Source organism: Ciona robusta, chromosome 11 (assembly GCF_009617815.1).
Source record: "Ciona robusta chromosome 11, ASM961781v2".
NCBI lineage: Eukaryota > Metazoa > Chordata > Ascidiacea > Phlebobranchia > Cionidae > Ciona > Ciona robusta.
In genome coordinates, this window is record NC_143245.1 from 8,457,565 (window position 1) to 8,471,841 (window position 14,277).

The 14,277-nt window shown below is 39.9% G+C and overlaps 3 protein-coding genes across 3 annotated transcripts; 2 read left to right on the forward strand and 1 right to left on the reverse strand.

The window, feature by feature from the left end:
• The first annotated feature begins 280 nt into the window (after positions 1-280).
• LOC149729132 (uncharacterized) lies at positions 281-5,827 on the forward strand. The gene is made up of 8 exons (XM_089888685.1): positions 281-661; positions 1,205-1,423; positions 2,426-2,558; positions 2,982-3,244; positions 3,600-3,765; positions 4,209-4,533; positions 4,946-5,101; positions 5,635-5,827. The coding sequence occupies exons 1-8, from the start codon at positions 574-576 to the stop codon at positions 5,731-5,733; spliced, it is 1,449 nt and encodes a 482-aa protein (XP_089744811.1). The 5' UTR covers positions 281-573; the 3' UTR covers positions 5,734-5,827.
• A 511-nt stretch (positions 5,828-6,338) lies between these two features.
• Positions 6,339-10,166, forward strand: LOC149729133 (zinc finger MYM-type protein 3-like). Its single transcript, XM_089888682.1, has 3 exons — positions 6,339-8,342; positions 8,558-8,641; positions 8,881-10,166. The coding sequence occupies exons 1-3, from the start codon at positions 7,887-7,889 to the stop codon at positions 10,057-10,059; spliced, it is 1,719 nt and encodes a 572-aa protein (XP_089744808.1). The 5' UTR covers positions 6,339-7,886; the 3' UTR covers positions 10,060-10,166.
• Positions 10,167-10,229: 63 nt separating this feature from the next.
• On the reverse strand, positions 10,230-14,264 carry LOC149729134 (trypsin-like). The gene is made up of 8 exons (XM_089888697.1): positions 13,521-14,264; positions 13,115-13,192; positions 12,515-12,662; positions 12,087-12,193; positions 11,780-11,938; positions 11,194-11,320; positions 10,857-11,044; positions 10,230-10,610 (listed from the first exon to the last, which is right to left on the reverse strand). Exons 1-8 carry the CDS (start codon positions 13,525-13,527, stop codon positions 10,513-10,515), a joined length of 912 nt encoding a protein of 303 aa, XP_089744823.1. The 5' UTR covers positions 13,528-14,264; the 3' UTR covers positions 10,230-10,512.
• Between the last annotated feature and the right edge of the window lie 13 nt (positions 14,265-14,277).

The following is a 14,277-nucleotide window of genomic DNA, read 5'->3' on the forward strand; positions in this document are numbered from 1 at the left end:
ACGTAATGGGAGAACCCCTGTCATGTAATATGAAATGCAAAAACTTGAAACTTATCTCAAGGTTTATAAAGAGCGATGGGCGTTTGAAGGTAGACTGGATAAGTGTTTGAATATCACATCGAGATCGGGTTTAAATATCCAGTAATTTAACACTTTGCCTTTGGGCTATGATGTCGGGTTATAGGCGTGAACTAAATATTGGTATAAATAAAACAACTTTCGCGTTAGGAGGTAAACATAAGGTGTACACACGCCGTAACACGTACGCTGCTACTTGCCGGGTTAGTTGGTTAAGGTATTGTGGGAAGAAACATTTTGCCTGTAGCCCCCAGGAGATCCTAGCTTGTAGTTTAGGCTTCAGTATATAAACATGCGATTTAGCGACAGAGTTACTTGACCAGATCGACCAGAACGAGGCACAAGATTTCCAGGAATATTCAGACAAACTTTCCGGCATGATATATCCAAGGTTATAATTAGAAACTTCTAATTACAGAATTGGTTGCAACGTTTTAAATAAAACACTTGACTGTGACTGAACAATCATTATTATTGACAGCATAGCACGCCATTATGACGCGACAGAGGTGTTATTTATTTCTTTATTTATATTTGAATCTTGGCGGTTATTTCATGTCAATTGAAGCAATATCCACAGCGGGTAAGTTTTGGAAATATTTTTAATGAATTGATTGCGATCTTAACGTTATGGTGACCTGGGGTCAATGGAGATAAAACAGTTGCGGGAATTTGTTGCCAAATCAAGGCGTGTGTTTATCATAATCTTATTATACGATCACCTGCACTGATAAGTAGACACGGAAGCTGACTGCTACACTATAGTTGCCTCAATGTAGGATTAATGTCAACATTTAATTGACCAATTTAAATTTTATTGCGCATTAATTCTAGCGTGGTTGATTTCGTAGGAATTAATGTAATGTCTGTCGAAAGTGGAGTGAAAACTAACACTAGGCTCAAATTGCTACGCTTTCTTCTGAAAGAATGTAAGGTATTTATCCTCGCGCGGCGGGCAACGACAATCATTATAACAGGATACATACACTGCATTTTAATATGTAGTATAGTATTATACATCTATAGTTAGATTTTCTACAAAGAGGCCAACTTTAACAGTAAAGAGTAAAAGTAACTTTCCATACAAAGATACAAACCTTTTCTACAAAGTATCTTTCCTTTACAGCTTTGTTATATCTTATACAACGACACCAAACCTTAACTTACCAACACCGAGCCAACCAACGATCCACACCAAGGCCACAATGGTCGACATGGGAACAATGGACGTTATGCTCAAGTTCTACAACCGCAGGGGTGCGGGTTCGAAGCCGGGGATGCACTCTTGCCAGCTGTGACAGATTACCCGGGATGAACTTTGAAACACAGACTTGCAACATGAGTAGTAAGTATTGAACGAATGTATCTTAATCAACCTCGAAGCAACGACAGTCGCTATAACACGAGTGTTCTGTTTCATACACCTCGTGTTCGCTAACGAGTTACCGTGTATGTAACTTGATAGTTTTTCTGTATGGCTGACAATTTAGACAATCCATGAGTGACCACTGGGTTGGATCAATAATGTTAACCGGCTTTGATTGACAGCAGCCTTGTCGTTAATACGTGTTGATCTCATTACGTCATTCCGTGTTAATCATATTCCATAGGTAGCTTGCGCAATGCGGCCGTTATCTGGGCAGGGCATACTGTGTACTAAACACAACATAAATTTTCACCCAGCGCTTTATAGATTTTGCGGAAAAGAGAAATAAACCAAGGGTGTGTTCACTTAATGAATCAACCAATATACAGGACACACCTTGGTGATATTCCAAGAATAATTAGTTTCATCAACCATGCACACTCCCTAATGATATTTGAGGTGTTTAAATACCATAGCACAGTGTCCTGTTTATTCCTTCGATTTACCACCAAATGCTACACTTAATTGATATAGCGAAAATATGGGAGTTACCAGCAAAATGAAAGTCGCTATAACACGCGCAGGGTAAAATAAATGAAAGAGCAGGATTGATTAAAGATACGTTGATGCTGTAACCTAATTACAAGCTGTATCAATGTATTTAAATTTATATCCATTTAAATATAAGTTGTTTTTTATCTCCATTTATTTCCATAATCCAAATATTTTAAATAAATGTAAATATATCCTTTCGACGAAAAAATATTTACCTGAAACAAATTATGATGTAATACAAAGTTACATACATTGTAACTTGCATACGTGGTAACTCATAAGCGGGCACGAGGTGTATGACACGGGAAACCCGTGTTATAACGACTGCCGTTGGCCCAACGTAAAAGAGTGTTTTATTCAATTACTTATTTAATCGTTAAGTAAACCAACAGAGAGCAAAGTTTTGAAACAATATCACAATTACAGACCGGCCACGCGCGCAGCGTAAGACGGAGTACATGGACATGTGCACTAACGACGGCATGATGAACACTACCCTGTCGTGTAGATTGTACATGGAAAATCCCGAGATGGCGCAAACTATTTACCAAAGCTCAGGGTGAGGTATTTAATGAATAGGTCCACCCCAATTGTTGAGATAAGATCAAACACCTCCCATAAACACAGACACAGTATACCCTGGAGCGGATTTAAACAAAATGTAAAAGTATTTCTCATTTCCAATGCATAAAAAATATCTTCATACAAGTTAAGATAAAACAATGAAACTTGGCCAAAGTTGACCAAGACACGTGGCTTCTTTATTGAGGTCTATGTAGAAATGAAGACCAACAAAGAAATGCTGTGCAAAAACAAAAATTACTGCATCATACTGAAACAGCATATCACTAATACAATACAGACAAAATGCTTCTCTTGTATGCTGGTCCTAAACTAAACATAACTGATACCTAAAGTAATTATAGTATACTGTATACGAAGGAACGAACATTGCGTTTCTTTTACCAACTCCTATATTCAGATGCGTGTTTGAGATGGCGGACGCGTCAAGGAATCCAAGCGAGCGATCCAACATCGTGTTTGGTCGCAACCCGGTCACTAGCAGCGGGGAAATAAGTTTAAGCCAGCCCCACCAGGATGGAATGACCACATCCAACCTAGAGACTGGGAGATTCAATCAGGGAACCGGGCAGATAGTTGGAACACAAAGAAGCGCCCCTGATATCAACCAAAGTACACAATCCACAATTCTGTCGTCCTTTGCTATAGCGAGATACTGTTCAGGTATAACATGTAGTCATCGGCTAACGCAATTCTATGATATAGCACATGTTTTAGCTATAGAGAAATAAACGGATGTTGCGTAATATGATACAACGTGTTCTATTATGAACTTCATTGAAAAAATCTTTCCCCACGTTTTGAGTTTCTCCTATAGCTATCTATACGGCGTTATGTGGTTTTGTAGTAAAATATCTTGAAATCGTGACAACGCGAGTCTTAAAATAGCTCAGCCATCGCGTCCAAATAGATCACGCCCGTCTCTTAATCATAGGGCACGCTCAAAATAGTGTGTTGATGCAACTGGTGATATTTTCGGCGACAAAATGAAGGTCAGGTGTGACTTAAATATGTTTAGATATCTGCAGTGGATCTCTGGTCCCGGCCACAGGAGTGGCAGCCCTCGGCTTCAGTTCTGCAAGAACAGTGGCGGACGTGTTGTTCATACTTTCAACGAATCCACTTTTAAAGGGAAATGCTGTCTTGTTGCAAATGAGATACAACGCATGTACGCAAGAATGCGCGTAAGTAAATACTATGAAGTAACTTGCTTTGCAATGGCGGGGCAACGATAGATGTTATGACACGGGTGTTCTCTTTCATACACCTCGTCCGCTTACCACGTATGCAACTTTGTAGATGTTTATTCTGTGGTTTACAAAGATTATGAATAATAGCGTTCAGTTCTCATTCGTTCCAGACATAAATGAATAAACTTGACTTTGGTAGCACGTGACAAACAGCGGTCTTTCAAACACTTCCATTATAAGGTTCTTTTGTTTAGACCAAAGTTGGCCCACCACCCCAACATCCAGGGTGCTACCATCAAGGTTCTAGTACAAATGAGGCAGTTGTTAAACAATGAGTAATAGATTTTCCATTGTGTATGGGTGAGGTCCTACGGTCCACAATTGGCCCAGTTTTAAACATCACAACAATGTCGTATCGTCACCACGTTTAATTGCAGGACACTTGGCACTCGGTACGGGACTACCGGGTTAATACTTGCGCAGCAACGACAGCCCAACGTTGCGGGTTTGCGTGTTACGTTTAACATTGGTGAGGGCACGGGGCTTGGCAGGAAAAAACGAGATGCAGAGTGGGAGCAAAGAGCAAGAAGCAAGAGGAATGAGAGAAGCGAGACTAAGGAGCAAAAATCCCGAGTTAAAAGACAATCCTCATCAAGGTATTGGACCCCATGTTATGAACAGAGACGAACAACCAGCGACCCCCGTGTGTTGAGGTTGGATGGTACGCTTGGGGAATTATTCTTCTTCGAGAACAACCAACAGGTTCGTTTACATTTTGCTTAATTTAACATTGAAGTTTAACCTTTGCAGTTTGTTTGTAAGTTTATGGAATAGAACCTTTAGATTTAATGACCAAACTAAAAAAAAACTAAATGAACTTTACAACTTTTTATCTCCCGATCTCTGGTGTTTTGATTTAGTGATATGAGACCTCTGTAAGAAACAGCGAGCGACATATGCGCATATATTTTAAGAAACACTAGGGTGGTCTTTAAGACAAGCCTATTTCATTTTAATTTACCATTAATTGGTGCGTTATCACAAATTTACCTGCTATGTGTACTAAAGCCTTGCATCGCGTTTCATAACGTATTACAGGGCGTGTATACCGATCATACACGCATATTAGATTTCTATGGCGAATGCATAAACACCATGTTTACTACATTCATAGAAATTCATTCATACCTTGTGCCTTGGGAGGTCCCTTGGTAGGCGGGGTCTTTATTCTGCTGCTGAGTTGGTGACTCATGATATTACACAACAACCAGCCATTTGTAGGCAAGGCTATTTGCAAAGATTTGGTCTCATGATATTTCCTGACGTGAACGTAAGTAGTGTTAATATATGAATGTAACCTATTTATCCTCGCATGGCAGGACAACGACAGTCGTTATAACACGGGTGTTCTGTTTCATACACTTCGTGCCCGCTTACAAGTTACCACGTATGCAACTTATTTATCCTCGCATGGCGGACAACGACAATTGTTATAACACGGGTGTTCTGTTTCATACACCTCGTGTCCGCTTACAAGTTACCACGTATGTAACTTATGTATCCTCGCATGGCGAGGCAACGACAGTCATTATAACACAGGTGTTCTGTTTTATACACCTCGTGCCCGCTTACAAGTTACCACGTATGTAACTTTGTGATTGTTATTTGGATGGCACTACAGGGTTGGAACAATTACCGGTAAATAAATAGTAACACCACCGACACCAGGACCTACCACAGTAACTACAACAACATGTCTTGTGATAGTGCCATGCTCTATTAGATTAGACTATGGCTGCATTAAGAAAAAAATCAAATTTGGCGCAAATATTAAAATAAACTAACAGCATTGTTACGTCACAGGGGACATTCTCATTTCGTAGCGGCGAATCGTTTACCGTTCGATTGGAACCTTTCTTACTCGAATCCCACTGCGCGCTATCTGTGCCGCGGGTAGGGTGAATCCTTGGTTTTAATTGATTCATAGTGTGTATGTTGTAACAATTGTGTTTAGAGATGAACAATCGTATTCGCGCAATTAAAATATAAATGGATACTTCTGTCAGTTTGTTACGTCATAAGTAGACACAACTATATATGATGACAAAACAGTAAAATAAATAACTTTTATTCACCTCGTGGCAGCTTACAAGTTACTACATATGTAATTTTGCGTGTGGCTATTTTTCTGAATTGCCGACAATTTGGACAATCCATTAGTGTCCACTGGGTTGGAGCAATCTAGTATCTTGTGCAAGGGCACATCACACGCTCACAATGGTAGCCGCATCGAGCCTTGAACGCGTATCTTCTGCTGACTAATGATAATTATTCGAGACAAAGCAACCAGACAGCAGGTGTCGCTATACAATAGCTATGTTCGCGAACAAAGAACCGGAAGTTATAGAACAATCGCACGCAACGCGACAATTAACAATCGATAGAAGTTATACTCTCTCGATAACTAGAATAACAACATTTGTGACGAAAGAATGAACAATAAGTTTTAAAAGCATGAACAAAGGAAAATACAAATAATAAATCCAACATACAAACAATGTATATTTATCTTTGATTACAATAGCTAAGGTTTATATTAATTAACTTAACACAGAAATGGGAATTGGAACAAAACGACACGTTGAAGGTTAAAACAGGATGGGGTAAAAACTATGCTTCAGCAAAAGTGTCAAATAAATATCGTGGCTGCTAAACAAATCCTGTGTAACTGTTACATGCAGGCTTACAGTGGTGGATATTGATTGTAGGAGTTTCTTTAGCCGCTTATAGTTGCCACAATAAGTTGGCATGAGAATGGTTGAATACAGGAAACAATGCTTCGAGTAACAGTGAGTGATCTTAGAGTTATTTCTGGCGTGCAAGGTACGAATAAGTGCAGTTTCCGCTGTGTCGCTGCAACCGAGTAATAAACATTTTCCCTCCGAAAACTGGAACACTTATACCAGGACAGAGGTGATTAAACAGGGTAGTTTATGTGTTATATCTAAGTATATGCGATTTAGTTAACGGAATATAATATGTTATTAAGTATAAATGTGTCTAAGTCGTATATCGTAATATAAATGTTTAAATTGGCCAGATAAAAATAATTTAAAATATCACGGCAGATCAGGTGAGACCATTGCCGTGTATAAGTTAACATCTCTATAATTATTATATTTATTTCTTTTGTCTCATTTTAATCATGGATCACGCTTTTTGTTGTGACGTCATATACTTTTCGTGCCCATTATAGCGCGTCGCTTGATGTTCATTATCCACACTACACCTATATCAAGAGGGTGTTTATATACGCATATGCGGTATAACATTATATATAACTGTAACCCCTGTGTCATGCATGATATACGGTGAATAAAGTCACAATGGTTAATTTTGGTTGGGTATGGCGTCCACTGTATATACTTTACTACGTACGGCGTATATACCTAGTTAGACTTTTGTTAAGCCGTGTATATTTTAAACTCAAGTCACTGCGTTAAAAAACGGGTGTTTAATTTATTGGTTAAAGTTCTATGAGGTTTAATATACTATATATAAACATATTTGTTCTGTGTTCTGTCGATTCTCATAAAACATAGGGTGTTTCGAAAGACTGTTATAATATTTTACACAATTTAAATTAAAAAATATATGCTTGGTCAAATATTTAACTTTAAAACGAATATCAACCACATGTATACAAGAAGTTTGGATAAGAATAGATTCCACAACGTTGTGGTATACGATACTGGGCCTTGTTATTCTCTGGAACGCGTAATGCTAGCGGTGTAATGATATCGTCGAATAATAGTCTAACACGCCTAAGACCAGCTCTATAGGATTGCGCCAACGGAGTAATACCGTGTATTGGTAACCTTATCTCTGCGCGACATTTACACCGAGCATTGTAAGATCCCGTTACTATTGTATAACAGCCACCTGTCACCCTGTAAAAGATTTCTCCCACCCCTATACGTATAACTGACACTTATACCTTAGCTACTAGGGAACGGTTAGGTCCTCTTAAAGGGGGCAAAAGTTAACTGTAATACTTTACCGCAGCGGGTAGTGTAGATGCACTTATAGTGTGTTAAACAAACTTGTTTTGTGTCATGGATATTTTGGATCTAAGTTTAGAAAAGAAAAACCGTCGCAAGTGTCATCTACCACAGCGCCGTACTATTCATAACAAGATGGTGGATTTGGAAACAACGTTGGGAGCAATCAAGAAACCAAACGTTCAGGACGCCATGCATAATGTCACGCAACTAAGACGACCTGAGCATATTATATTCGGAGAGGAAAAATCAAGCGAGTCACCGAGTATCCGTTCTAACGGCGCCGTGTTACCACATCCTAATATAACTCTTAACCAATCAAGTCCAAGATACTCGTTCTTGGAGCCAGTTACGTCATCAAGCCCACTGATGCGGAACGTGAACAGTCCCCGGTTCGCAGCAGAAGATGTTTTACCAAACGACGCGCCAGGGATTCCAGAGCGAACGAAGAAACAAAATAGATGGGCGTTTAATGTCTGGAGAGAATGGGCTCGCAAGCGAAACCTAGTGGTAGGTTTGATGTTAAGTGTATGTCCGCATGGGGGCAGTATCAATGCTCGATGTAACTATCTATCCTCGCGTGGCGGACAATGGCAGTCATTATAACACGAGTGTTCTGTTTCATACACCTCGTGCCCGCTTACGAGTTTGTAACTATGTAACCACGTATGTAACTTTGCAAGTAATTATTCTTGTCCTTCTCTAATACATGGCTGTTTATTTAGGCGAATCACTCTGAGGACGTCCCGCTTGATGTTGGGAAAGCAAGTGAAGAAGAATTGGACAAATGGTTGGCCAAGTTTGTTAAGGTAAAATAATACCAACTTTTAGCTTTTATTTGTTTATTTGACTACGGTAGCGAATTTTTTTAGAATTTTTAAGGTACTGTTAAATGTGGTTAAGAAAACTTTCTCGTGACACTGATACTCAATGTTTATTGTTTACCACATAAATTTCGACAAATTATTTTTTGTTAAATATTTTTTAAGTGCCATTTTTATACTAAGTAAACTTTCCTACGTCACTGATATACCAACTTTTACCCCAGGAGATACGACGTAAAGATGGCAACCCTTACCCGCCCCATACACTAATGCAGATTGTGATGGGGATACAACGTTATCTCCGCCAGCAAGCGGGCCGGCCATCTATTTGTATCTTAGACCGAAGCAACCCCGCATACCACCATTTCAGATTAGTGTTGGATGAACGCATTAAAGAATTAACCAGCGATGGAATATCTGCTTATCATAAATCGAGCAGAAGAAGCTTTCCGAGTTCGAAGCTCGGTTCGGCCCAACCACAATTCCCTGACGAGTCAATGTTGTGGGAGACAGGAGTAATCGGCACCGACACGGCGCTTGGGCTGCTTAATGCTGTGTTTTATTACAACACAGTGACGTTTGGGATACGAACAGTAGACGAGCATTGGCATTTAAAGTTGTCTCATTACGTTATTGGGAACAGGGGTCAACAGTCACAAATGTTCGTTGAGTTTCTACCGTCGCGTGACTCTGTTTACACAGTGCGAGGATCAACTAAAGATAAGAGAGTTTACGCAGAACATGGAAACTCCAGGTGTATTGTCAAAATATTCCAGAAATACATGTCTCTGCTGCCATCTGACGGTCCTTTCTACCGGCACCCACAAGAACCAACATTAGTCGACAGGTCAATTCGATTCTCAGACCAATGGATCGGAAAGAACCGACTACGAGCCATGATTAAACATATCTTTGATAGCACAAGGGTAGGGGGGCGACCCAGCGAACCTGTCACGCCGAAACCGACATACGTTGAAGCGAAACAAGAACCGCAGACCGAGAGCTCAGAAAACAGAGTGTTGTCTGTCTACGATCGTCTTGCTCATGCCATGCTGCAACTAACGCAAATGCGAGGCCCGATTGCCAATAACCAATCACCTCAAGACGGTAGCAAAGACTCCACAGACGTAGAATCAACGGGGACGCCTAACGACTATATTGAACGTTTAGAAACCGCATCGTCCAATTTTGACGACGACCATGAACCTCCAAGCAAAATAATAAAAACAGATTTTGAAAACACAAGTCTAGACGTAAACGTGGATACACACACAGACAACGGGCAACAACCACCAAATAGAGACTCACCTGACAACAGCACTTTGGAAATAACGGTCCCAAAACTGATTAGGTACATAGAAGTGACGAGAGATTCGAAACGTTATTCATTTCAACTTGATTAAAACTATCAGTATTACTTTATCTTTTACTCGCACACCGCAATCTGAACATATACCTGTACTGTACTGTAATACTTTGCAATTAAATACAAACTAAAATATCAACAACACTTAACTGTGTAATACAACTTCTACTGTAGACAGTGCAGACTGCAATAATCAACAAAATCAGGTTGAAATTCCGCGGGAAATTATTACAAACGCGTTTGTTACGTTTAAAGCGCCATTGTTACGTCATAGACGATCGGTGCTGGTTGCAGGATAAACAAAATGGCGAACTTGAACAAGTTGGTGTAATGTTTGCAAATAAAAAGTAGCAATACACCCGATGCTTGGCGATGCAACTGTAGTATATGCATATAGACCACAGTGTTATTTAGAAAGGTACGTTATGCCAATCACATTGTGGAACTTGTAAAACTGATAAGTGCAACTTTGTTTAACAGATTTTCTAGGTTAAAACGTAGTTAGCTTGTGCAATATCAAGAAAAAGAAACTAGAAAACAAGATTGCACGTAGACTAGAAGTACATTTCTGTCCAACGGAGTTAGAATCTGAAATATGAAGATTGTTATAATATGCTGGTGTATTAAAATGACCATAACCGTTTGGTAAGTTGTAATATAGTTTACTCAATGGATTAGGTTGAAACAATTGCCGTTAAGTGTCTTGCCCAAGGACGTATATAGGCCTACAAAGGTGGTAGCCTTGAGCCTTAAACCTAGTAGCAGAGTGCCCCAGTTATGAGGTATAAAGCATTGTACCGATTCATAAGCTAAACAGTCGTTAACTAAACGTACTTAGAACAATAGTTTCGTTAATCCAAGTGAGGTAGTTTGACACTCTTGTATAAACCCCGGGTCTTCGAGATAAAGCACAACCGACCCCGTAGCTCGTAATGCCTTGTAACACAAAGATACCGGTGTCGTTGCAGGTCAGTGGACCCCCGCTGTCGCCCTGGCACGAATCTATATTACCGGCTTCGTACCTGAATAAGACATAATAAATGTGACTTAAATTTTAATACCATCTTGCAATAACTGGCCTGTGTCGCAAACAAAGCCCCGACCGGTAATTAAGCTGCCCAGTAAAACCTAAGACCCCAGGTTCGATACCCTTGCTGGTGGGTCGACTTACCCCGCGCAAAATTGCTCGTTTGTGAAGACCATAATGCCTTCTTGTCTGTACCATGCCACACACTGGCTGTCGTTAACTATTGGTACCACAGCTTGCTGTAGGATGTTTGGGCTAACAGAACTGGAATCTGGAGACGGTTTAAACATATAATGAGAACAATGTAACATATTTATCCTCGCATTGCGGGGCAACGACAGTCGGTGTAAGTTATAACACAGGTGTTCTGTTTCATACACCTCGTGCCTGCTTACAAGTTACCACGTATGTAACTTATCTATCCTCGCATGGTAGGGTAACGACAGTCATTATAACATGGGTGTTCTGTTTCATACACTTCGTGCCCGCTTACAAGTTACCACGTATGTAACTTATTTATCCTCGCATGGCGGGGCAACTACAGTCGTTATAACACGGGTGTTCTGTTTCATACACCGCGTGCCCGCTCACCAGTTACCACGCAAGTAACTTATTTATCCTCGCATGGCGGGGCAACGGCAGTCGTTATAACACGGGTGTTCTGTTTCATACACCTCATGCCCGCTTAGTTACCACGCATGTAACTTATTTTACCCACAAGGGACCTCACCTGCTGTGGTTCCCCACCCGGTAATCCAACATGGCGATCCTACGATGGCAATCATGCCTGGACTTGGTAGCGCCACCGCGCGTACGTTCGCATTAAAGGTAATGGGGAGCGAAGTTTGTAGGAGTGTGATGTCATTAAGGAAAGTGCTTGAAACATAATCTGTGAAACAAACAAGAAGATATGACTTTTGGTTGGTGAGGTCGTTTATATCCTCGTAGTTGAAAACTGAAGTGCCTTGTTATTTAGAAACATTAATGAGATTTGAACATTGTTCGTTAGACCTTTGGTACGATTGTCAAATGTTTACCTGGATGGTCGTGGAATGACGTCAACCGATACGTCACATCCGTCGCTTCACCAGCCAACAAGTTTGTGACGCCGAGTCGAACTTCAATTGATGACGCAGACCGTATTCTGTGACGTAATAATCGTTCATTATAAGCCAAGGTGAACAAAACTGGGTTGAAATTAGCGCACACTAACGGTTACCACGTAAACACACACACATGGTGTCTGGATACTGGCGCTCACCCACAAAGTAATATAAGTGAGAACGTATAGGCGGGAAGGGGTAATGAAACAGAACACTCGTTTTATAAAGTCTTAAATTTTCCCGCCCAGCATGGATATAAAAAAAGTAACATACGTTGTAACTTGGTAAGCGGCCCGAGGTGTATTGGTTAAGCGCTACGTGAGGGTATATACAAGTTACATTCCTATTCACCATACACGCACCCCTCTGTGCAATGAGCGGCCGATATCAACCATCGGTTCGAAATCACTGAACATCCACAAAAGTTTGTCCCCGTTGATATAAACCTTATGCTTCCCTGCCATGGCCATCGTCCCAACGTGGCGTCAACGCCGCCAACAATGCGGGAATCTAAAGGAAACAAACTGTAATTTACCAACCTAAAGTAGCGATCGGACCCTATAGTTACTTGCCTCGTGTTTCTGCAAGGGCAACCAACCGATAATATGACGGTCGCTTTTATAATCTTAGTCAAAGAACCTTTGGTATTTTAGGGTGAGTTATTTTTACTAAAACGTAGGCAACGCCCGAGCTATGGCTTGTACAAACTGGAAACAACAACCCGTGACCTACTTGGCAAACAAATATAGAAAGTCAATTATTTACGAGACGACTTATATTTGTGTCCATCGACTTCAAAAGGGATATTTACTCTATTTTAACTTCCTATTTCGTCTCATTGTTATATCTTATTCAAGGTAAACAAAAACTTTAAAAAAATAAAAAAAAAGAGAAGTTAAAAAATATAACGTTGCACTCGTTATTAAACAATGCAGCTTAAATGTACAAACCTATACACTTACCTCTTCCATAAACTCCATTAACATTTGCGATGACCAGAAACGAACTAAAAACAAAAACCCAAAACATTCCTATTGTTTCTGTTGAACGAAAGTACAACCTTTTTTATATTTCTATTTAAGTTTCAATACAAACTTGACAGCATGTATGTTTTTATACGCTTTTCATCTCAAACATTTCGGTTTAAAAACTGAAACCATCTTTAGCGATGTCTCAACTAATCTAAGCTATTTTTCTTGTTTCAACAACTAAATGAATACGAGCTTTATCACAGTTCCAGGTTTATCTAACTTTGATATTTACACAAATGGTGCAATGAACGCTGATTAATGATTGAAGAATATTACACCACAGCTATAAACATGACAATGATTAACCCATATATATTTCACCAACACATTTGCCTACCGTTCATATATGGCACTATGGTACAACCTGTTGATTATGAGGGTTACCGACCAACTTCGTCCCGCCATGCTATGGATACGCCGTTCGGCCACAAAGCAATTGATCCCAGGTATTGTTAAGTCTCAATGGAATGGTCACAACTCGTCGCGCTGTATAGTTGCTTTACACAACCTGTCGAAACAATCAAACAATACGAACGCGCGCACAGCGTAACTTTGTGACGTAGTGAATGACAAATCATAATTTTTTATTTAATTTTTCGAATACGAAAACGAAAACAAACTAATTAAACAACGAAGAGAAGGAATTTAAACCTAAACGTCGGTCGTTAAAATACGCTACGGTTAAAACGGAAACGTGTCAATAAAACTGGATCTGCCCAATCCCACATGGCGTTAATAAACTTTACGCTTACACTGAACGATCACAAACCTATATATGTTTTCAAAATTTTTAGAAGATAAATACGCACGATTAAAAAAACATGGATAAGACTTTTCAAACTCTTTTATTGTCCAATGTAGGAGTAAACAAAGGTATTTAGAGCAATATATATATAAGGATACAAACAAATGGTGGTAGCAGCATCGAGCCTCGAACAAATAACGTCTGGTCTAGAGGAAGACGTGATGACCACTGTGCCACGGCCCAGTATGGTTATGGAAACTCTAATACCATTTTAACACATCCTCGTTTAATACACCCACTGTACCCACAGTCGTAATGAACTTAAAAGTTCGGGGTAGTAAGACGTTTT

Coding starts and splice junctions, on each gene's coding strand:
- LOC149729132 (XM_089888685.1), top strand. CDS start 574: ATGACGCGACAGAGGTGTTATTTATTTCTTTATTTATATTTGAATCTT. Junction 662..1,204: donor TGAAGCAATATCCACAGCGG/GTAAGTTTTGGA, acceptor TTTCCTTTACAG/CTTTGTTATATCTTATACAA. Junction 4,534..4,945: donor TCTTCGAGAACAACCAACAG/GTTCGTTTACAT, acceptor CTACATTCATAG/AAATTCATTCATACCTTGTG.
- LOC149729133 (XM_089888682.1), top strand. CDS start 7,887: ATGGATATTTTGGATCTAAGTTTAGAAAAGAAAAACCGTCGCAAGTGT. Junction 8,343..8,557: donor CTCGCAAGCGAAACCTAGTG/GTAGGTTTGATG, acceptor CTGTTTATTTAG/GCGAATCACTCTGAGGACGT. Junction 8,642..8,880: donor GGTTGGCCAAGTTTGTTAAG/GTAAAATAATAC, acceptor CTTTTACCCCAG/GAGATACGACGTAAAGATGG.
- LOC149729134 (XM_089888697.1), bottom strand. Junction 11,939..12,086: donor GTCATTCCACGACCATCCAG/GTAAACATTTGA, acceptor TTTGTTTCACAG/ATTATGTTTCAAGCACTTTC. Junction 11,321..11,779: donor CGGGTGGGGAACCACAGCAG/GTGAGGTCCCTT, acceptor AACCGTCTCCAG/ATTCCAGTTCTGTTAGCCCA.